The sequence below is a fragment of the Ranitomeya imitator genome, chromosome 2 (genome assembly GCF_032444005.1).
Source record: "Ranitomeya imitator isolate aRanImi1 chromosome 2, aRanImi1.pri, whole genome shotgun sequence".
Taxonomy (NCBI): Eukaryota; Metazoa; Chordata; class Amphibia; order Anura; family Dendrobatidae; genus Ranitomeya; species Ranitomeya imitator.
The window spans coordinates 290,361,481-290,383,773 of NC_091283.1; the positions used below are offsets into that span (position 1 = coordinate 290,361,481).

Here is a 22,293-nt window from a genome sequence, read left to right on the forward strand (position 1 = left end):
AAGGAAAAACCAGCACCAGGTGATTTCCATAAAAATTAAAATTTTGTCTTATTTAATCCATTGTTTGTAAAAAGTTAAAAACATACATGTTGCCTACAGAAACAGTGAAGCCAGTGCCTATTCCACGCTGGGCTTGTGTTTTGTGACAACCTCACATGAGCCCCGGGAACGTGACTGCTAAGACCCTTGAACAGCGCAGGCATGCAAAATTAGTATGAGTGTTTTTTATTTGAAAGAGGACAAACATGAGGAATGACAAGGTGTTGTCCTAGTAATGGACAACCCCTTTAAGAAATACAATTTTCGATTAAAACATTTCCAACATTCTTAACATGAAAAACGCTTCTCCCCTTTCTGACTTCTCTGATGTTAAAGAGCTAATTTTAGTGTAAAACATTTCCTACATTATGAACATGAAAATGACTTCTCCCCTGTGTGGATTCTTTGGTGTTTAACGAAATTACATTTCTTATTAAAACATTTACCACATTCTGGACAGGAAAAAGGCTTCTCTCCTGTGTGACTTCTCTGGTGGTTAAACAAAGCTGATTTCTGATTAAAACATTTGCCACATTCTGAACAGGAAAAAGGCTTCTCCCCTGTGTGGGTTCTCTGGTGCGTAACCAAAACTGATTTCTCATTAAAACATTTGCCACATTCTGAACATGAGAAAGGTTTTACCCCTGTATGGGTTCTCTGGTGCGTAACCAAAGCCGATTTCTGTTTAAAACATTTTCCACATTCTGAACATGAAAACGGCTTCTCTCCTGTGTGGGTTCTCTGGTGCGTAACCAAAACTGATTTCTCGTTAAAACATTTGCCACATTCTGAACATGAAAAAGGTTTCACCCCTGTGTGGGTTCTCTGGTGCGTAACCAAAGCTGATTTCTGTTTAAAACATTTCCCACATTCTGAACAGGAAAAAGGCTTCTCCCCTGTGTGGGTTCTCTGGTGCTTAACCAAAACTGATTTCTCCTTAAAACATTTGCCACATTCTGAACATGAAAAAGGTTTCAACCCTGTGTGGGTTCTCTGGTGCGTAACCAAAGCTGATTTCTGTTTAAAACATTTCCCACATTCTGAACAGAAAAAAGGCTTCTCCCCTGTGTGGGTTCTCTGGTGCTTAACCAAAGCTGATTTCTCATTAAAACATTTGCCACATTCTGAACATGAAAAAGGTTTCACTCCTGTGTGGGTTATTTGGTGTATAACAAGCTTGTATTTCTGGTTAAAACATTTCCCACAGGCTGAACAGGAAAAAGGCTTCTGCCCTGAGTGGGTTCTCTGGTGCTTAACCAAAACTGACTTCTCGTTAAAACATTTGCCACATTCTGAACATGAAAAAGGTTTCACCCCTGTGTGGGTTCTGTGGTGCGTGACCAGAGCAGATTTCTGACTAAAACATTTCCCACATTCTGAACAGGAAAAAGCCTCCCCTGTGTGGGTTCTTTTATGTATAACAAGATTCCATTTCTGGTTAAAACATTTCCCACATGCTGAACAGGAAAAAGGTTTCTCCCCTGTGTGGGTTCTCTGGTGCTTAACCAAAACTGATTTCTCATTAAAACATTTGCCACATTCTAAACATGAAAAAGGTTTCACCCCTGTGTGGGTTCTGTGGTGCGTAACCAAAGCTGATTTCTGTTTAAAACATTTTCCACATTCTGAACAGGAAAAAGGCTTCTCCCCTGTGTGGGTTCTCTGGTGCTTAACCAAAGCTGATTTCTCATTAAAGCATTTCCAACATTCTGAACAGGAAAAAGGCTTCTCCCCTGTGTGACTTCTTTGGTGTCTAACAAGATGGGATTTATGTTTAAAATATTTTCCACACTTGGAACAAGAAAATCTTTTCTCCACTGTGTGAATTTTTAGATGTTTAAGAAAAGACTTTTCAATGGGAAAACTGTTTCCATATTCTGGACATGAAAATGGCTTCTTTGATTTAGGGGTATTTCCATTTTTAATGCTTATTTTGTGACTCTGATTTTCCTCTGTTGTCGCCAATGAACCAGAAAACAGGACCTCAAAGGATCTGATCAAAGGATCAGATGAAAGGTCTTTGCTGTGAAGGGATGATGGTATATCTGGAGTAATGGCATTAACTTCAAATGTATCCAGTGGGATCTCAAAATCATCCGATTTAAAAATTAAAGACGTCAGCTGTTCCTCTGATCTTCTGGTACAGTCATCTGCCAAGATATAAACCAGTTATTATTTTTGAATAAAATATCTTGAATGTCATTTACCATTTCTACTTCAACTGTCTGTAAAAATGGCAAGTTATGTACAAGCATTGAATTCTTCACCAAGACAATGACAGCTCACAGTCTAATATAAAATCTCATAGGATGAACCAGTGGAGCATGATGTTCAACTGTTTGTTCATTCTGCCTCCCAAATATGGAACAAAAAGCCACACAGAAACATTATGCTGACAAACCTAATACCAATAAAAACTTCATCTAACAAAAAACAAGTCCCCACTCAGATCCATCATCTGTCAGTGGAAAACAGGAGGTTTCCACATTATTAGTGGCTCAAAGGCTCTTGAAAATCAACATGGCTTCCATTAACCAATCCAGCAATAACCGCTCTCCCAAAGTCAAATTTCCCCCTCACCTCTGAGCCTTTCAGTATGCCCAAACCACATGTATTTGGCATTACTGTAATGAGAAAAACCCACTTAACCCCTTTCTGACATTGAACGTACTATCCCGTCGAGGTGGGGTTGGCCCGTATGACCTCCGATGGGATAGTACGTCATAGCGATCGGCCGCGCTCACGGGGGGAGCGCGGCCGATCGCGGCCGGGTGTCAGCTGCCTATCGCAGCTGACATCCGGCACTATGTGCCAGGAGCGGTCACGGACCGCCCCTGGCACATTAACCCCTGGCACACTGTGATCAAACATGATCGCAGTATGCCGGCGGTATAGGGAAGCATCGCGCAGGGAGGGGGCTCCCTGCGGGCTTCCCTGACACCCCCGCAGCAATGCGATGTGATCGCGTTGCTGCAAGGGTCTCTTACCTCCTCCTCCTCCTTGCAGGCCCGGATCCAAGATGGCCGTGACATCTGGGTCCTGCAAGGAGGTGGCTTCACTGCGCCTGCTCAGAGCAGGAGCCCGGAAGCATAGGAAAAGTGCACGTCAGATCGCTGATCTGACACCGTGCAAAGCAAAGTGTCAGATCAGCGATCTTACACTATAACATGATGCCCCCCTGGGGCAATGTTATAGTGTAAAAAAAAATATTCTAATGTGTAAACAAAATTTTTAAAAAATTCCACAAAAATATATATATTGTTCCTATAAATACATTTCTCTATCTAAATAAAAAAAGAAAACCATAAAAGTACATATATTTAGTATCGCCGCGTCCGTAACGACCCCACCTATAAAACTATATCACTAGTTAACCCCTTCAGTGAACACCGTAAAAAAAAAAAAAGAGGCAAAAAACAACACTTTATTCTCATACCGCCAAACAAAAAGTGGAATAACACGCGATCAAAAAGACGGATATAAATAACCATGGTACCACTGAAAACGTCATCTTGTCCCGCAAAAAACGAGCCACCATACAGCTCATCAGCGAAAAAATAAAAAAGTTATAGTCCTCAGAATAAAGCGATGCAAAAATAATTATTTTTTCTATAAAATAGTTTTTATCGTATAAAAGCGCCAAAACATAAAAAAATGATATAAATGAGGTATCGCTGTAATCATACTGACCCGAAGAATAAAACTGCTTTATCAATTTTACCAAACGCGGAACGGTATAAACGCCTCCCCCAAAAGAAAATCATCAATAGCTGGTTTTTGGTCATTCTGCCTCACAAAAATCGGAATAAAAAGCGATCAAAAAATTTCACGTGCCCGAAAATGTTACCAATAAAAATGTCAACTCGTCCCGCAAAAAACAAGACCTCAAATGACTCTGTGGACTCAAATATGGAAAAATTATAGCTCTCAAAATGTGGTAACACAAAAAATATTTTTTGCAATAAAAAGCGTCTTTCAGTGTGTGACGGCAGCCAATCATAAAAATCAGATAAAAAACCCGCTATAAAAGTAAATCAAACCCCCCTTCATCACCCCCTGACGAAGGCAGACGCCGAAACGCGCATCGAGGCTCAGCACATCCCAGGGACGTTCACTCCACATAGCAGGTAAATACCAGGTGGCTTTGGCCTCCATTTCATTTAGTCTTTTGCCCGCTTGGTGCTTTATATTTTACTGGTTACCATGCTCCTTATGTCACATACCGGCCATATTTAGCACTAATATTTAGCGCCAGTATGTAGCGTCAGCAATTCTATTTGGTCTTCTTTTGCCACCAATCAATCTATTTGCACATGCACTTTATTATATTGATTTGGTATATCTGCTACTTATACCTATATGGCTTATATACACAGGTATGCACATATATGTTGAACCTCCACTGTGGTTATATATTTAATTTTTTTATTTATTCTCAGTGTCATTTATATGTCCCTGGTGTTGTGCTTTTTGTGGTATTTTTTCCACTGTTCCACTCTATCATATATTTTAATAAATATTGTTATTTGTACTTTATCTTGGACTTTGTTTTGTTCTTTTTTCTTCGTGTTTCTAGGTGTTATTCCGATTTGTCCGATACACTTCCTATTGGTGCACATTGGTGGTGATGTTTCCCTCCTTTACACAATTGTTTATGTGTACCGCGCCTTGAGACATATTTATTTAGGGTTAGGGCTAGGGTTAGGGCTAGGGTTAGGGCTAGGGTTAGGGTTAGGGCTAGGGTTAGGGCTAGGGTTAGGGCTAGGGTTAGTGCTAGGGTTAGGGTAGGGGCTAGGGTTAAGGCTACAGTTAGGGTTGGAGCTAAAGTTAGGGTTAGGATTTGGATTACATTTACGGTTGGGAATAGGGTTGGGATTAGGGTTAGGGGTGTGGTTAGGGCTATCTTTGGGATTAGGGTTAGGGGTGTGTTTGGATTAGGGTTTCAGTTATAATTAGGGGGTTTCCACTGTTTAGGCACATCAGGGGCTCTCCAAACGCGACATGGCGTCCGATCTCAATTCCAGCCAATTCTGCATTGAAAAAGTAAAACAGTGCTCCTTCCCTTCCGAGCTCTCCCGTGCGCCCACACAGGGGTTTACCCCAACATATGGGGTATCAGCGTACTCAGGACAAATTGGACAACAACTTTTGGGGTCCAATTTCTCCTGTTACCCTTGGAAAAATACAAAACTGGGGGCTAAAAAATATATTTTGTGGGAAAAAAAATATTTTTTATTTGCACGGCTCTGTGTTATAAACTGTAGTGACACACTTGGGGGTTCAAAGCTCTCACAACACTTCTAGTTGCATTCCTTAGGTGGTCTACTTTCTAAAATGGTGTCACTTGTGTTTAGGTACATTAGGGGCTCTGCAAACGCAATGTGATGCCTGCAGACCATTCCATCTAAGTCTGCATTCCAAATGGCGCTCCTTCCCTTCCGGGCCCTCCCATGCGCCCAAACGGTAGTTTCCCCCCACATATGGGGTATCAGCATACTCAGGACAAATTGGACAACAACTTTTGGGGTCCAATTTCTCCTGTTACCCTCGGGAAAGTACAAAACTGGGGGCTAAAAAATAATTTTTGTGGGAAAAAATTTTTGTTTTATTTTTACGGCTCTGCATTATAAACTTCTGTGAAGCCCTTGGTGGGTCAAAGTGCTCTCCACACCTCTAGATAAGTTCCTTAGGGGGTCTACTTTCCAAAATGGTGTCACTTGTGAGGGGTTTCAATGTTTAGGCACATCAGTGGCTCTCCAAACGCAACATGGCGTCCCATCTCAATTCCAGTCAATTTTGCATTGAAAAGTCAAATGGCGCTCCTTCGCTTCCGAGCTCTGTCATGCGCCCAAACAGTGGTTTAACCCCACATATGGGGTATTGGTGTACTCAGAACAAATTGTACAACAACTTTTGGGGTCCATTTTCTTCTGTTACCCTTAATAAAAATAATCAAATTGGAGCTGAAATAATTTTTTTGTGAATAAAAGTTAAATGTTCATATTTTTTTAAACATTCCAAAAATTCCTGTGAAACACCTGAAGGGTTAATAAACTTCTTGAATGTGGTTTTGAGCACCTTGAGGGGTGCAGTTTTTAGAATGGTGTCACACTTGGGTATTTTCTATCATATAGACCCCTCAAAATGACTTCAAATGAGATGTGGTCCCTAAAAAAAATGGTGTTGTAAAAATGAGAAATTGCTGGTCAACTTTTAACCCTTATAACTCCCTAACAAAAAAAAATTTTGGTTCGAAAAATTGTGCTTACGTAAAGTAGACATGTGGCAAATGTTACTTATTAAGTATTTTGTGACACATATCTCTGTGATTTAATTGCATAAAAATTCAAAGTTGGAAAATTGCAAAATTTTAAAAATTTTCACCAAATTTCCCTTTTTTTCACAAATAAACGCAGGTAATATCAAAGAAATTTTACCGCTATCATGAAGTACAATATGTCACGAGAAAACAATGTCAGAATCACTGGGATCCGTTGAAGCGTTCCAGAGTTATAACCTCATAAAGGGACAGTGGTCAGGATTGTAAAAATTGGCCTGGTCATTAATGTGCAAACTACACTTGGGGGTAAAGGGGTTAATTTACAGTGTGTGTTTCTCCTGGAGCACAATCAGGGCACTATGTGTTGGGTAATAAAATGGTATATTTGCCTTTTTTTTCTCCTACATCCACTGTGTGCTAATTTCCGGAAATTGCCTATGGAATCAAAAATTGCCACTACTCCAATAGATTAGTTCTCTGAGGGTTATAATTTCGAAAATGGAGTCATTTTATGGGGATTCCTACAGCTCTGATTTTCTGAAATTTTGTCATATTAGGGCTTCTGCAGATGGTATGTCGCATCTCTTCTAGGATCTGCCTCTATGATTTCAGCAGGTGTGTCCTTATTCATATGGCAGGCTGGGCTAGAAACAGAGTAGACGTTGGTACCAGAAGCTCTGGACGACATAGGCCCAATTCAGCCACTAAGATTAGGGTGCCTGGGACAAGTAGTGCCTTCTAGTCTGGCAGTATGGGTGTATGTGTTGTCCAGCTGCTCCCTTATTCAGCCAATTGGATAGCACCATATTCTACGAAAGCTCGAAGCATATTGAAGGAAGCTGCCAGATACAGCCTTGTTCTTCTCTGGTCCGGTCCTCTATGTTCAGCTCCCGGCTTGTGTATTTGTTTCCTGTTGTGATCCCGGCCTGTTTGCTGACTACTCTTATGTCTTCTGATTTTGTATTTTCTCTGCTTTACTGGTTCTCACCAGGCTACCTGACTATTGTTCTTCCCATTTCACACCAATGAACAGCAGGCAACACTGTGGGCCAAGCCAGGTGGGTCCCTATGTAAGTCCAGATCCATGTAGAGGTGTTAAAGGGTAATGAGCAAGACAATCCCTGGGATCAAGAAGATGGAGTAGATAGCGCCATGCCTGTTTTTGGTGGCCATCCTTTGAGCTGACAGGTGGCCACAAACACTGCTCCTAATTAGTGTTGAGCTATACCTTCCGATATCCAGAAGTTTCGGTATCGGATTGGATCATCCGATATCCCAAAAATATCGGACATCGCTGATACCGATACCCGATACCAATGCAAGTCAATGGGACACAAATATCGGAATGTTAATAAGCCCTTTCTATCCGACTACATCCTGTTCCGGAGGGGAGAAGAGTGTGGGTGGTGCGTGGGCGGACAGTGTGCGTGTCTGTGTGTGCGGGCGGGGTCTGTGCGGGCCTGCTGGGGATCTGTATGGGCCTCTCGGGGGTTTGTGCGTGCTGCCGGGGGTCTGTACGGGCCTGCCGGGGGTCTGTGCGGGCTGCCGGCGGTCTGTTCGTGCCAGCCGAGGGTCTGTACAGGCCTGCCGGGGGTCTGTGTGGGCTGCCGGGGGTCTGTGCGGGCATGCCGGGGCTCTGTGTGGGCTGTTGGGGTTCTGTGCGGGCCTGCCAGGGGCTCTGTGCAGGCTGCCGGGGGTCTGTGCGGGCTGCCGGGGGTTTGTGCGGGCCTGCCGGGGGTCTGTGTGGGCCTGCCGGGGGTCTGTACGGGCCTGCTGGGGTCTGTGTGGGCTGCCGGGGGTCTGTGCGGGCCTGCCGGGGCTCTGTGTGGGCTGCCGGGGGTCTGTGCGGGCTGCCGAGGGTCTGTGCGGGTGTGCAGGCATTGTCCAATTGGACTACAAGCCCCATAGGACGATGCCTGCTACAGTGACAGTGATTGACACATTAGCCAATGATGGGACAGTAGTAGTCCCATCATCCGCCTAATGTGTTGAATGAAAAAAACAAAACAAAAAAACATACATACTACATACATACAACATGCATACATACTACATACATACTACATACAGTACATTCATACATTACATACAATACATACATATAGACATACATTACATTAAAAATAGAGTACATACTCACCATTACTTGTCATTTTGATCCCCGAAGCCAGTGTCACCTCTAAAAAATATTAAAATAACAAACAACCAATATACTCCCTATCCGCAGAAATCCACGAGTGTCCCAAGACGATCTCCCGTGGAGAACGGCGGCATCAGCTGATGCGACCACTCTCCAGGGGCTGCAGGTACACAGTGATGGGAGGAAGGTATCCTTCCACACTGTATTCCTCCGCCGCTGTAAAAAAAATAGTCCCTAGTCTCACTTTTGGCATTGCTGTGTGAGAAATTTTCCCACGCAGCAATTGCCATAAAGTGAGACTTTGAACTATAGTAACCTCAGTGATGCACTGCAGGAGCCATTGTCTCCTGTCAGTGTGTCACTGAGGGTCCTATAGAGCAGTGACATCACCCGATGTCACTGTTCTATAGGGGAGATCGTCGTGGGACACTCGTTATTAATTGGACTACGGCGGACAGGTAGTATACGGTTTATTATTTTACGTTTTTTGCAGGCGCTGAAGTATGGTAAGTATGGTTAAATGAAGAATATTAAAATACTTTTTTCCTAATGTGTGCGTGTTTTATTAACCCTTTATTACTATTGGATTAATAATGGATAGGCGTCTTATTGACGCCTCTCTGTTATTAACCCGGCTTAATGTCACCTTACAATAGCAAGGTGACATTAACCCCTTATTACCCCATATCCCACCGCTACATGGGAGTGGGAAGAGAGGGGCTAAGTGCCGGAATTGGCGCCATTTCTGGGGCGGCTGCGGACTGGTATTTGTGGCTGGGGGGCCAATATCCATGGCCCCTCTCTAGGATATGAATATCAGCCCGCAGCTGTCTGCGTAGCCTTTCTGGCTATAAAATATAGGGGGACCCCACGTCATTATTTGGGGGGGTCCCCTTATTTTAATAGCCAGTAAAGGCTACGCAGAAAGCTGCGGGCTCATATTCATAGCAGGCTACAAATATTGGCCCCCGGCCGTCGGCTTTCCCCCTCTGGCAGAAAAAATTGCGCTGGAGCCTATGCCGTATTTTTTTAATAAAACGCTCAATACGTCGGTACGGGTCCGTCACTATCCGTAGAGCCGACGTACCGACGCACGTTGTGAAATTTGTGCACGACATGGGCAGCAGATGCAGTTTTTCAACGCATCCGCTGCCCATTCTGAAGTCCGGAGAGGAGGGGGCGGAGTTTCGGCTGCGCATGCGTGGTAGAAAATGGCGGACGCGACGGACAAAAAAAGTTCACTTGAACGTTTTTTCGTGCCGACGGTCCGCCAAAACACGACGGATCCGTTGCACGACGGACGCGATGTGTGGCCATCTGTCGCGATCTGTCGTTAATACAAGTCTATGGGTAAAAAACGCATCCTGGAAGCACATTTGCAGGATCCGTTTTTTTCCCAAAACGACAGATTGCCAAAAATGCAAGTGTGAAAGAAGCTTTAGAAACAACGGCCTTTCTATTAAATATCTATGGATATAGCTATCTATAGTGTGAGGCTGTGGCCTCTGATACAGCTAGGGGGCGCTGTTTGTTCTCCCCAGAATGTGCATTCAGACGGATGAAGTCCATAGGTATGCATGAGAGTCACGGATCTCCGGTCCGAGTTTTCCAGGTGGCTGAAGGCCACAGGTTTGTGTGTGTTTAAAAACCTTTCAGTAAGGGGTATGGGTGTGTCAGGTGTCTGGCCAGGTGTGCGAGGTGCACGTCAGTGTCAGTCTGGTGTGTGCTGGTCTGCAAAGTGCATGGAGGCCAGCAGAGCCAGCACCCAGGGCAGCTGAATAGCCTGGCACCCGCAGCGTACACAGAGATGCAAGTCGTCCATGGTACTGGTCTCGGATGTGGACAGTCCTGTGCCCGGAGGTGGATGTCATCTACCCAAAGGAGCCGGATGTGGACAGTCCTGTGCCCGGAGGTGGATGTCCTGTGCCCATGGGAGTCAGATGTGGACAGTCTTGTGCCCGGAGGTGGATGTCCTGTGCCCGAATGAGTCGGATGTGGACAGTCCTGTGCCCGGAGGTGCATGTCCTGTACCCGAAAGAGGACTAGCATGTGCAATGATTGCAAACAGGTGGATATGGTGCCCGGCTGCTATCCGGAGGATATCCTGAACTGTGTACGACTGTGTGAGTAAAAAGTCTGTAAAGAGACTGCAATACAGCGATCCAGGACACCCACAAGAACTAGTCAAAGGAGGGCTGGCGTGTGTAGTGTCCGCAACATATGAGGCTGTGTGTATGGAGACGTATAGAGACTGTGAGATGGCGTGTGGTCGCCCAGGGAAACTGGACAAGAGATGTCTGGCCTGTTTAGGGACTGCAAATCTAAAGCCATGTGATATGTATTGCTTTGAACTGGTGTAAACTGGTCACTAATAATATCCACTGAAGTTATATGCATTTATGTGAATTGGACTTTAATGCTGTGAAGAAACACATTAAAAGAGAATTTTGTGTTTGAATTTGTGGGTCACTGCTTCTTCACGATGCTACTGCAGCTTTACAATAGATATATTTATAGATAGATATATCTATAGATACATAGATGTATCTATCCATATATCTGGCTGCTTTCACACATCAGGTTTTTGCCGTCAGGCACAATCCAGCGAGTTTTGAAAAAAACGGATCTGGCAAAAAAATCCGGATCCGGCGGGAAAAACAGATCTGGCGGAAAAAATCGGATCCGGCGGACAAAAACGGATCCTGCAGAAAAAAACGGATCCTGCGGAAAAAAACGGATCCTGCGGAAAAAAACGGATATTGCCCCCTCCCGGCTACAAATACCAGTCCGCAGCCGCCCCAGAAATGGCGCATCTGTAAGATGCGCCAATTTCGGCACTTAGCCCCTCTCTTCCCACTTCCGTGTAGAGGTGGGATATGGGGTAATAAAGGGTTAATATCACCTTGCTATTGTAAGGTGACATTAAGCCGGGTTAATAACGGAGAGGCGTCAAAAAGACGCCTAGCCATTATTAATCCAATAGTAATAAAAGGTTAATAAAACACACACATTAGGATAAAAGAATTTTAATGTTCTTCATTTAACCATACTTACCATACTTCAGCGCCTGTAAAAACGTAAAATAATAAACCGTATACTACCTGTCCGCCGTAGTCCAATTAATAACAATGGCTCCTGCAGTGCATCACTGAGGTTACTATAGTTCAAAGTCTCACTTTATGGCAATTGCTGCGTGGGAAAATTTCTCACACAGCAATGCCAATAGTGAGACTAGGGACAATTTTTTTACAGCGGCGGAAGAATACAGTGCGGAAGGGTACCTTCCTCCCGTCATTAAATTCCTGGAGCCCCTTGAGAGCGGTCGCATTAGCTGATGATGCTGTTCTCCACGGGAGATCGTCGTGGGACACTCGTGGATTTCTGCAGATTAGGGAGTATATTGGTTGTTTGTTATTTTAATCTTTTTTACAGATGACACTGACTTCGGGGAACAAAGTGTTAGGACCGGCGGAACGCACCAAGTAAAAGGTGAAGTAATATTGGTGCGTTCGCTGTCCAGGGTCCACCGTGCAGGTGAAAACCTGCTGCTAGTAAATGGCAGCGCTATATGGCGGTGGAAGCGAAACCTGTAAAGCCACAGGTCCGCAATACCGCACTAATGAGTGCAAGCAAGGAGTCAGCTAACTCAATCCCAAGACTCAGGGTTGAAGTCCGTACAGACTACTTGCGCACAACACCGCAACTGGGTGGGATAGGTATAGTTAGAGCACCGAAGTGCGAACTGTGCCGTGCTGGCAGACACCACTAAGCACCCGGACGTGGGTTAGAAAGTGCACTACTGGCGCGTGGTGCCGCACTGGCGGTCACAGCAATAGACGCTGATTTGTGTGTAACACGTTGAGTGGTTAGTCGGGCGCTAGGTAGCAGCCATACTCCTTACGCGAACAGTCATACAATAGGGAAGGGGTATTTAAAGAACAACTTGCACTCACAACAAACACACGTATACGATTGTACACTAGCGCATGGCCGTGCGGTCATGCGAAGCTTATATAGCTGCAGCACGTTCAGGACCTCCCAATAAAGGACCAATGGGAAGCTACCACAGAAGTTAGCACCTTCAGGACCTTCCAGGAGGACCAATTGGAACCGCTGCAGCATCTGAGCAGCATGTGACCCTCGATCTCCAACAGGAGATCTCACCCTGGGCATGCTCAGAAGGGAAAAAGCAGGACTTAGTCCCAAAAGCGTCCGCTCGCTGCTGCCCAGCACTGGCTTTAATGGCAAAAGCTGGAAAAGTAACAGCGAGCCTAAGCACAGAGTGAGACTGAGCCAGACGCAAGGACCGACGTCTCAGCTGAGCAGGTACCACTGCGGCTGGTGAAGAATGGGAGACCGCAGCAGAAACGGCCTGAGATTCCCCCTGTGCAGAAGCGGGAACTCGACCCCTAACACAAAGTGACAAGTGATGGTGAGTATGTTATATGTACTGTACAGTATGTCTATATGTATGTAGTATTTTATTTATTTTTTTTACATTCAACACATTAGCCGGATGATGGGACTACTACTGTCCCATCATTGGCTAATGTGTCAATCACTGTCACTGTAGCAGGCATCGTCCGATGGGACTTGTAGTCCCATCGGACGATGCCTGCACACACGCACAGACCCCCGGCAGCCCGCAGAGCCCCAGCAGGCCCGCACAGTGCCCCAGCAGGCCCGCACAGACCCCCGGCAGGCCCGCACAGACCACCGGCAGGCCCGCACAGACCCCCGGCAGGCCCGCACAGACCCCCGGCAGCCCGCACAGACCCCCGGCAGCTTGTACAGAGCCCCGGCAGGCCCGCACAGACCCCCGGCAGGCCCGCTCAGACCCCCGGCAGCCCGCACAGACCCCCAGCAGCTTGCACAGAGCCCCGGCAGGCCCGCACAGACCCCCGGCAGGCCCGCACAGACCCACGGCAGGCCCGCACAGACCCCCGGCAGCCCGCACAGACTCCCGGCAGCTTGCACAGAGCCCCGTTAGGCCCGCACAGACCCCCAGCAGCCCGCACAGAGCCTCGGCAGGCCCGCACAGACCCCCGGCAGGTACGCACAGACCCTCGGCAGGTACGCACAGACGCCCGGCAGCACGCACAGACCCCCGGCAGGCACGCACAGACCCCCCACGGTCACGCACAGACCCCGCCCACACACACACATGCAGTCTCCGCCCACGCATCGCCCACACTCCATTATAGTGCATCATTGCACTATGGGAACTTCCGATTCCGGTATCCGATATCGCAAAAGTATCGGAACTTGGTATCGGAATTCCGATACAACAAATATCTGCCGATACCCGATATTTGCAGTATCGGAATGCTCAACACTACTCCTAATACTTTGTATCACAAAAAGGTTGCCCATAAATTACAACACCCTATAGAAAAAAGGGGGGTATGGTGTACCACTAAACAAGAGATGATTTTCACTATTTTGACCATCTAAATTAATGGATCACAAATAAAGTGGTACTATGAGTAAAAATTAATTTTTTATTACCAAACTGGTTAAAATACATACAATAGAAAAATGTGCTATATCCAAATAAAGACCCAACGGCCGTCTGTCCACAACCATTTTCCAAAAACCTACTGCAACAAACTTGTTATTACACGCGTCCTCTTCACATCATAAATCAACAATTAACGGGATACCCATAGGACAATTTCTATGAGTAAAGAGAATTTGTTCGGAAGAAAAGGAATTTGAAGATCAATCAAGGGCCTTGAGAAAACGATTCTGTTTACAGATGTAACCCTTAAAAGATTTTATCAGAACACCCTTCTTTTGTAGCGAAAAGATCTCCCAACTTGCGTGACATACTTACACATAGTTCCTATGACCCTAAAACAAACGAGATTTCTAAGAAACACATGGAACGTACAGGCTTTTTCCCCTGTGGGATGTGTAAAGGATGCACCAACATGATAAAAGGTCTCTCCTTTGGTAATTTTGACAACACCAGAAAATTTGAAATCAGGGCCCATATAATATGTGCTACCAAGGGAGTGATATATCATGCCCAGTGCCCGTGCAAAAAAATTTACATCGGCATGACCAGTCGTGAACTTAAAATCACAGTGCGGGAGCATTGCCTAGACATTGACATGGCCAGAACGTCAACTGATGATACCACTTTAAAAACACTCCCCAGACGCTTTAAAAAATTCCACCAATGCAACTCCAGGTTGCTCCAGGTCATAGGCATTGATTGGGTTGATCTGGGTCCTAGAGGAGGGGATTTAAGAAGGAGATTGGCCAAAAAGGAATGTCAATGGATATAGAGATTGGGAACAATGACGCCACAGGGGTTAAATGAAAGTTTTGGGTTCGGGGCTTTTCTATAATACCACACAACAGTTACTCCAATTTTCCCATATTACTGGAAGTATAAGGGTAGGGGTTTTAACTTCTTGTAATTGTGTTAGTGTCAGTTTTATTTGTTTTATTTACCTATTTTTTTATATCCTAGTGGTTCAATGTCCATTTACTGTGTTCCAAGTGCTGATGCTATGGCGGTCGTCGTATGGATGAGGTGATAACTCCCATCAATGACTATCTGAGGATCTTTCTTGGAGGAGTCCTGCCACATCAATGACCTTAATGGAATTTTAACAACTAAGGACAGTTTTTGAGGTGGACTTTAAAAAATAAGTCGGAGTTTATTAGCCCTATATGAAAATATCTGGTCCTTATATATTTTGTCTTTTCTGTAATGCTTTCTTTCACATTATTTGTCAATATTGTATTAGTTCTTTTTTAATTATACTATTGTTGTTGGATATCAAATATATGTATTTTATGTAAGGCTAGTTGTAAATGACACTAGCCCTTTAATGCTGCACTTTCTAGGCACGTTACACTTGCACTTTAGCACTTTCAGTATGATTATTCCCCATAGGGGAGTGATCTCAATTCAGCACTGTTAGTATGATTATTCCCCATAGGGGGAGTGATCTTAATTCCCTAGGATCACTTAAGTCACATATACATCTTGTTGGACAGTTCCTAACACATCTACTTTTGTACTGTTCAGTCACTCTCTTTATCACTAGGGTTTTGCCATTAGTTCCTCCCTATTTTATCTTTTCATTAGTACAATGGTCTTACCCCTTGTCATTTTTCGGTTCGATTCTTAATATAGTCTTTCAACAATTATATAATATTTGGACTTGGCCTACTATATACACGCTTCATTAACATATCTCATAGCATACCTGATTCACTTGCAGTTTACTCTCCAGGTGCGCGGATCACAGACTCGGCAGGATGATGGCAAGCGGACTACAGTGGAGCAGCGCACCTACGTCATCTCCACAGATGACCGGGATAGTGCGCTCACGTGACCGTGACCCATCTCCACTTTTAGCATGGGTCTGCATTATCCACGCATGCGCCGCTATACTTCATGTATTGTGGGTTTACACTATTCAAGCAGCACTAAGTCCACTTTATTGTAACAAGTACTTGTTAAATGTCATCTTCAGGAGCACCTAATACACTTTATTATAATTGATGGCGGTTTTATGAAGTGTCATCTTTAATATGGGCTTGTTTGATCGATGCAAGCGCCACCGTGCTTCTCTTCCTACAGGGATCACACTCCTTTAGCAGCACTACGTATACATTATCAGGGCGGTCTCGGAAAGTGACGATACATCTGGACCTCCCTCATCACACCACGTCAAATCAATGCGGCATACTTGGATATTTAAACTGGCCTTCCCCCTGCCTAGACACGCCTCCCGAAGAAGCATTGCGAAACGCGCGTCGAGGCAGAGGGACGCCAGGGATCTTACACACGGCTGACATTAGAAAATATGCCAATTATTATCTCATTTCTTTTCGGCATTTTATGCATTTAAACACTTCAGACAGTCCACTAGGAGGGTATTTCCCATTGAGTATTCCCCCAGTTCAATTGAAGCATGCTAATATAGCCAACATTTAGTCTTAACATATGGGTCATGATTGGAAATCCTCCCTAATGTGGGACATTAGTATAGCTCATGTGAATGAACTTTTTGCAATGAATTATCACCGCACTTCTTCTTAAGTGTTTACCTCCTGTCTGACCATTAGGCCGGTGTCACACTAGTGAGTTTTACGGACGTATGAGCGCATAAAATACGTCCGTAAAACACGCATTACACACGGCCCAATGATTCTCAATGGGTCAGGTCCTATCAGCCGTATATTACGCATCCGTATTATCCGGCTTTCTACGGCCGTACAAAATCGCAGCATGCTGCGTTTGTCACCGTATTGCGCAAACAATACGCCAATGAAAGTCTATGGGGGCGAGAAAAATACGGATTACACATGGACCAGCAGTGTGACTTGCGAGAAATACGCAGCGGTGTTAGAGAGAAAAGCCGGCAATTCATTGCGGTGTACAGTAAAATCACACTGACAGCTTACAATAGAATAGTTAGAATAAATGTGTACACACACATATATATATATATATATATATATATATATATAAACCTATTCTATATATATATATATATATATAATTGAGACACATATATGTATATATATTAATATTTCATTCAGCGCTAGATAGCTTAAAAGCCGGTAATTCAATTGCCGGCTTTGTTATCTCCTTCCTAAACCCGACATGATATGAGACATGGTTTACATACAGTAAACCATCTCATATCCCCATTTTTTTTGCATATTCCACACTACTAATGTTACTAGTATGTATGTGCAAAATTTGTGCGCTCTAACTATTAAATTTAAGGGTTAAATGGCGGAAAAAATTGGCGTGGGCTCCCGCACAATTTTCTCCACCAGAGTAGTAAAGCCAGTGACTGAGGGCAGATATTAATAGTCTGGAGAGGGTCCACGGTTATTGGCCCCCCCCTGGCTAAAAACATCTTCCCCCAGCCACCCCAGAAAAGGCACATCTGGAAGATGCGCCTATTCTGGCACTTGGCCACTCTCTTCCCATTCCCGTGTAGCGGTGGGATATGGGGTAATGAAGGGTTAATGTCACCTTGCTATTGTAAGATGACATTAGTTTGTAAGCTTGCGAGCAGGGACCTCATTCCTCCTGGTATCTGTTTTGAACTGTATTCCTGTTATGCTGTAATGTCTATTGTCTGTGCAAGTCCCCTCTATAATTTGTAAAGCGCTGCGGAATATGTTGGCGCTATATAAATAAAAAATTATTATTATTATTATTAAGCCAGATTAATAATGGAGAGGCGCCAATTATGACACCTATCCATTATTAATCCAATAGCATGAAATGGTTTGCGAAGTTTGGCCAGAAAGACTGGACCTGGTCTTGTAGGGACCATATGAAAACATTCAGGAGCACAGAAGAGGAAGAGAAGGTAGATTCATCCAATAAAATATCAGGATTCTAGGAATCCAACAGCATCATTACCCTCCGCTTTCTCTTACAGGCCCATTTTAATATTTTTCTGCAAGTGATTTTCTTACTTGTTAGCACATTCTACGTCATTTGGCTTTGCAGTTTACAGATCTGGGCAGGTAATGGTCAGTGGCTACTAATCCCAGGGGGTAGGTGGAACCTCCAGGTTGTAAGTTCTATAGAAAAGGATTTAATTTCACAAAGTAATTTCAACAATTCCAATTAGAGCAGAATGTTGTGCTCTGTACGCAAAATGGTGATCACATGATTGTGATACGACCGAAACAGACTATCGATAAAGCAGCCACAGCCGGTGACTGAGAAGAATCTGTGACTTTCCTGCATTTAGTGGTCACTACTCACCTGGGTAGTCATATGTAGGAATCTCCTCTTTACACCATTCATCACCCCTCACATACGTCTCTGTAGTATTAATATGGATCAGATCTTTACCCTGAAACAAATATTGTAAAAGTCACAGACAGATGGAGAAGTCACATCTATGATCAGCTCTAATCCTGCCATCTCCACCGTTCTCATTACACAAGTATAAAACATATAATACTGGTGGATAAAACAAGACTGAGCACAAGATCTTCACAGCCGTCTACATATCATAGGGGAGATCTCATGACACCTTCTCTCCATCTACCTGATGATCCTGAGGAGCATTGGGATCTTCTTGTTTACAGTCCTCGGGAAGAAGAGGACGGGGGCATCTCTCTGGTGTTGTCCTTGTACTGTATATATCTGGAGGAAACACATACAAGGACTGAATTCATTATTTACATACGGATAATTATAGGCCGTGTGTATTTAGTTCTGTCTATTACCTGGTGATGTTAGGGGTTGAGGAACCTCCATCATGATTTCCTTGTACACATCTTTGTGTTCCTCTAAATACTCCCACTCCTCCATGGAGAAATAGACAGTGACATCCTGACACCTTACAGGGACCTGACACACACAATGATACCGTCATCCCCTGATCCCTTCATAATGTTATTGTACAATGTCCCAGCATTCCCAGCAGAGTCACCTCTCCAGTCAGCAGCTCAATCATCTTGCAGGTGAGTTCTAGGATCTTCTGGTCATTGATATCCTCATAAACCAGGGGGTTACATGGAGGCCTTGGGACTGGACTCATGGTTCTTCTCCATTCCTCAGACACAGGGTCCTGACAGCGCTCACTAGAGGTCTTCTTCACTACTGTGTAATCCTGGTTATGGAGAGACACATTAATAAATCACTACAGACATTTCCAGAGTCCTCACCTCTCCAGTTCTGTCCATCTGTTATTCCCATAGATAATAATGATGTAATGTGACGTCATCAGGATCTCTCACCTCTCCAGTAAGCCGGAAGAGGATCTCTAGGGTGAGGTGTAATATCCTCTCCGCCATCTTGTCTCTGTCCATATCCATTCTTGATGGGTAATTCAGGAAAATTTTCTTATATAGAAGATCTTCACTGAGAGGATCTGATATTGTAGAAACCTGAATGAGAAGATGAGCCGATGTAACATCATAAAAATCCTGTGTAATAATACAATTACTGGATATAATAAGGGAAACACATGAGGAGATAGAACGTGTAGATGTTGTATTCTCTAGTCTTTTATGGACTGGAACATAAGTTTAATTTTTTTTTTTTTATTTAAATAGATTTTTATTAACAATAAACAGCAAAGAGAAAACATCACTTTCTCATCCACATTTCAATATGTTACATACACCTTTTCTTAATTTTAAGAATCCCCAACATACCCACAACAACCCACCCCTCCCCCCCCACAGGACAGCTCATCCCAGATCTAAACTCCCCGGAGGCCACCAGTGCCCCAAGAAGTTCTCGCCTATCTGAAGCCAATAGTTCCCAACTTCTATTACTCCTCATCCCAACTCAAGCCATGGAGACCATATTTTATTAAACATTCCTATTTTCCCCCATCGCTTATAAACACCTTTTTCCAGCTTTAGACCATGTTGTACATATTGGAGAAATTCCCTCCTCGCAGGTGGTTCTGCCTTTATCCAGTTCCGTGCTATCACTTTCCGAGCCATATACAGTAACCTAGCAATTGCAATCTTCCAGGTGTTGTCCACTCCTATTTCATCCACATATCCCAACAAGCATATTATCGGATCTCTCAGGACTCTGCATTTATACGCTCCTTCCACCCGACTCAAAACTACCACCCAAAAAGCGGCCAATCTAGGACAGGTCCACATCATATGATAAATTCCTGCATTCTCACTCCCACACCTCGGACACTCAGAATCAGCACGCAACCCCGCTTTATGTAACACTTCCGGAGACTTATATACTCTGTGCAAAATATAGAGCTGCGACAACCTATACGGCTCACTCAATGACAACCGCGGAACCCACTCCAGTACTGATTCACAGGTTTCATTCTCCACCGGGCCCAAGTCCCTCTCCCACTTAGCTCTAGCCTTTATGGGAAAATCCAACAGAAACGTGTGCATAAGGTCCTTATATAGGGTGGAAATAACTCCCTTCGTAGTGCCGTCACCACATACATACTCCAATACTATGTCCTCCTGAATCCCGATGTCAGTACTCTTATTTTGAGCTCCAAAGGCATGTCTCATCTGTGCATACTGATATTCTCCTGTGGGCCTCAGACCAAACTCCGCTTGTAATTGGGAAAAGGACTTCAACACTCGTTGTTGGACTATTTGGTTTACAAAGCAAATTCCTTTAGAGTGCAACTCTATCAGACCTCCCAGAGCCGCAAATTCCTTTAAATTACTGTTAGACCATATTGGTGTAAATTTGGTTAACCCTGTAACCCCCCGAATCTGCCTCAATCTATTCCATAATTTACGTATCAGAAACAGGGTTGGATATAGCTTCCCCAATGCTCCCAAAGAGCCGTCCTCTAAGCATTGTATTACCGGGCATCGGCCTGTCACCCCTTCCATCAGGTGTTGTACTGCACTGGATGACGCCTCCCGCGCCCAGCCCTTCAAATGCTGACTCTTGGCTGCAAGAAAATATATTTCAGGGTTGGGCAGCGCCAAACCACCATCTTCCTTGGGTCGCTGAAGCGTCTCCAGGCTAATACGTGGATACAGTCTCCCCCATATCAAACTTCTAAAAAGGGCATTAATCTGTCGGAATTTCCCCCGCTGGATCCAAATTGGCGCGTTATGTAAAACGTATAAAATTTTAGGCATCAGAACCATCTTAATAAGATTGACCCTTCCAACCACCGACAGATGTAACTTATTCCAAGCATCTACCTTTGCCTTGAGCACCCCCATAACAGGAGTCAGATTTCTATATATGAACTCCGTGACTGGAACTGAAATCCATATCCCAAGGTATTTAAAATGGGATACCACCTTAAGCCGCTCGTCACCCACATTCTCACTCACATTCTCTCCTACACCATCTACCTTAAACAGAACCGATTTGTCCCAATTAATTGTTAGCCCCGATACGGACCCGAATCTTTCAACAATTTCAATGGCCCCTCTCAGTGAATCAACCGGATCCGCCAAAAACAGCAAAACGTCATCTGCATATAGCGCTATCTTTTCCTCAACTTTCCCATATCTAAACCCAGGGACCCCATCAGATTGTCGAATCTTGGCGGCAAGTGGCTCCACTGCCAACGCAAACAGGAGAGGCGAAAGCGGACATCCCTGCCTAGTGCCTCTAGCCAACTTTATAGGTTGAGACAATTCCCCATTTACCCTTACTCTAGCCGTCGGCAATGAATACAACAGCTGAATCCAGGCCACAAACTGCGGGCCAAAACCCATACCCTTCAACACCTGCCAGAGATATCCCCACTCTACACTGTCAAACGCCTTATGGGCATCCAGTGACGCAATCACCCTCCAGCCACAGTTGTCAGACTTCAGCTGCAGATTCACATATAACCTCCGCAGATTAATCGCCGTCGACCTATCAGGCATAAAGCCAGACTGGTCCGGATGCACCAGGCCCGTAATGACACTAGACAAACGGGAAGCTAACACCTTGGCCAGAAGCTTAACATCAATGGTTAGTAAAGATATTGGGCGATATGACTCAGGTTTCCCCAAATCCTTATCCTCCTTTGGAATAACCACTATTATGGCTTCCCTCATAGAAGCTGGCAAACACCCCCGGGATCTAGCTTCCTCCAGAACCGTCTTTAATCTAGGAATCAACACTTCTCCCAAACTTTTATAGATCTCGGCGGGCAATCCATCAACACCAGGCGCCTTCCCGTTGGCCATGGACATCAATGCCCGACTCAGTTCCTCCTCCGTGATAGGGGCTTCCAAGCTCTCCCTATCCACCTCGTTCAGTCTCGATAGATCCAGACCCTCCAAGAAAGTCAATGTATCTCCGACCGACTCACCAACCCGGGAGGAATATAAGTCTGCATAAAAGTCTGCAAAAGTCCTCAAAATCTCA

The 22,293-nt window shown here is 44.6% G+C and overlaps 1 protein-coding gene across 1 annotated transcript; it reads right to left on the reverse strand.

Moving 5' to 3' along the window:
* Positions 1-209: 209 nt before the first annotated feature.
* LOC138663241 (zinc finger protein 605-like) lies at positions 210-19,347 on the reverse strand. The gene is made up of 6 exons (XM_069749406.1): positions 19,203-19,347; positions 18,896-19,075; positions 18,690-18,813; positions 18,509-18,606; positions 18,220-18,310; positions 210-2,189 (listed from the first exon to the last, which is right to left on the reverse strand). Exons 1-6 carry the CDS (start codon positions 19,278-19,280, stop codon positions 406-408), a joined length of 2,355 nt encoding a protein of 784 aa, XP_069605507.1. The 5' UTR covers positions 19,281-19,347; the 3' UTR covers positions 210-405.
* Between the last annotated feature and the right edge of the window lie 2,946 nt (positions 19,348-22,293).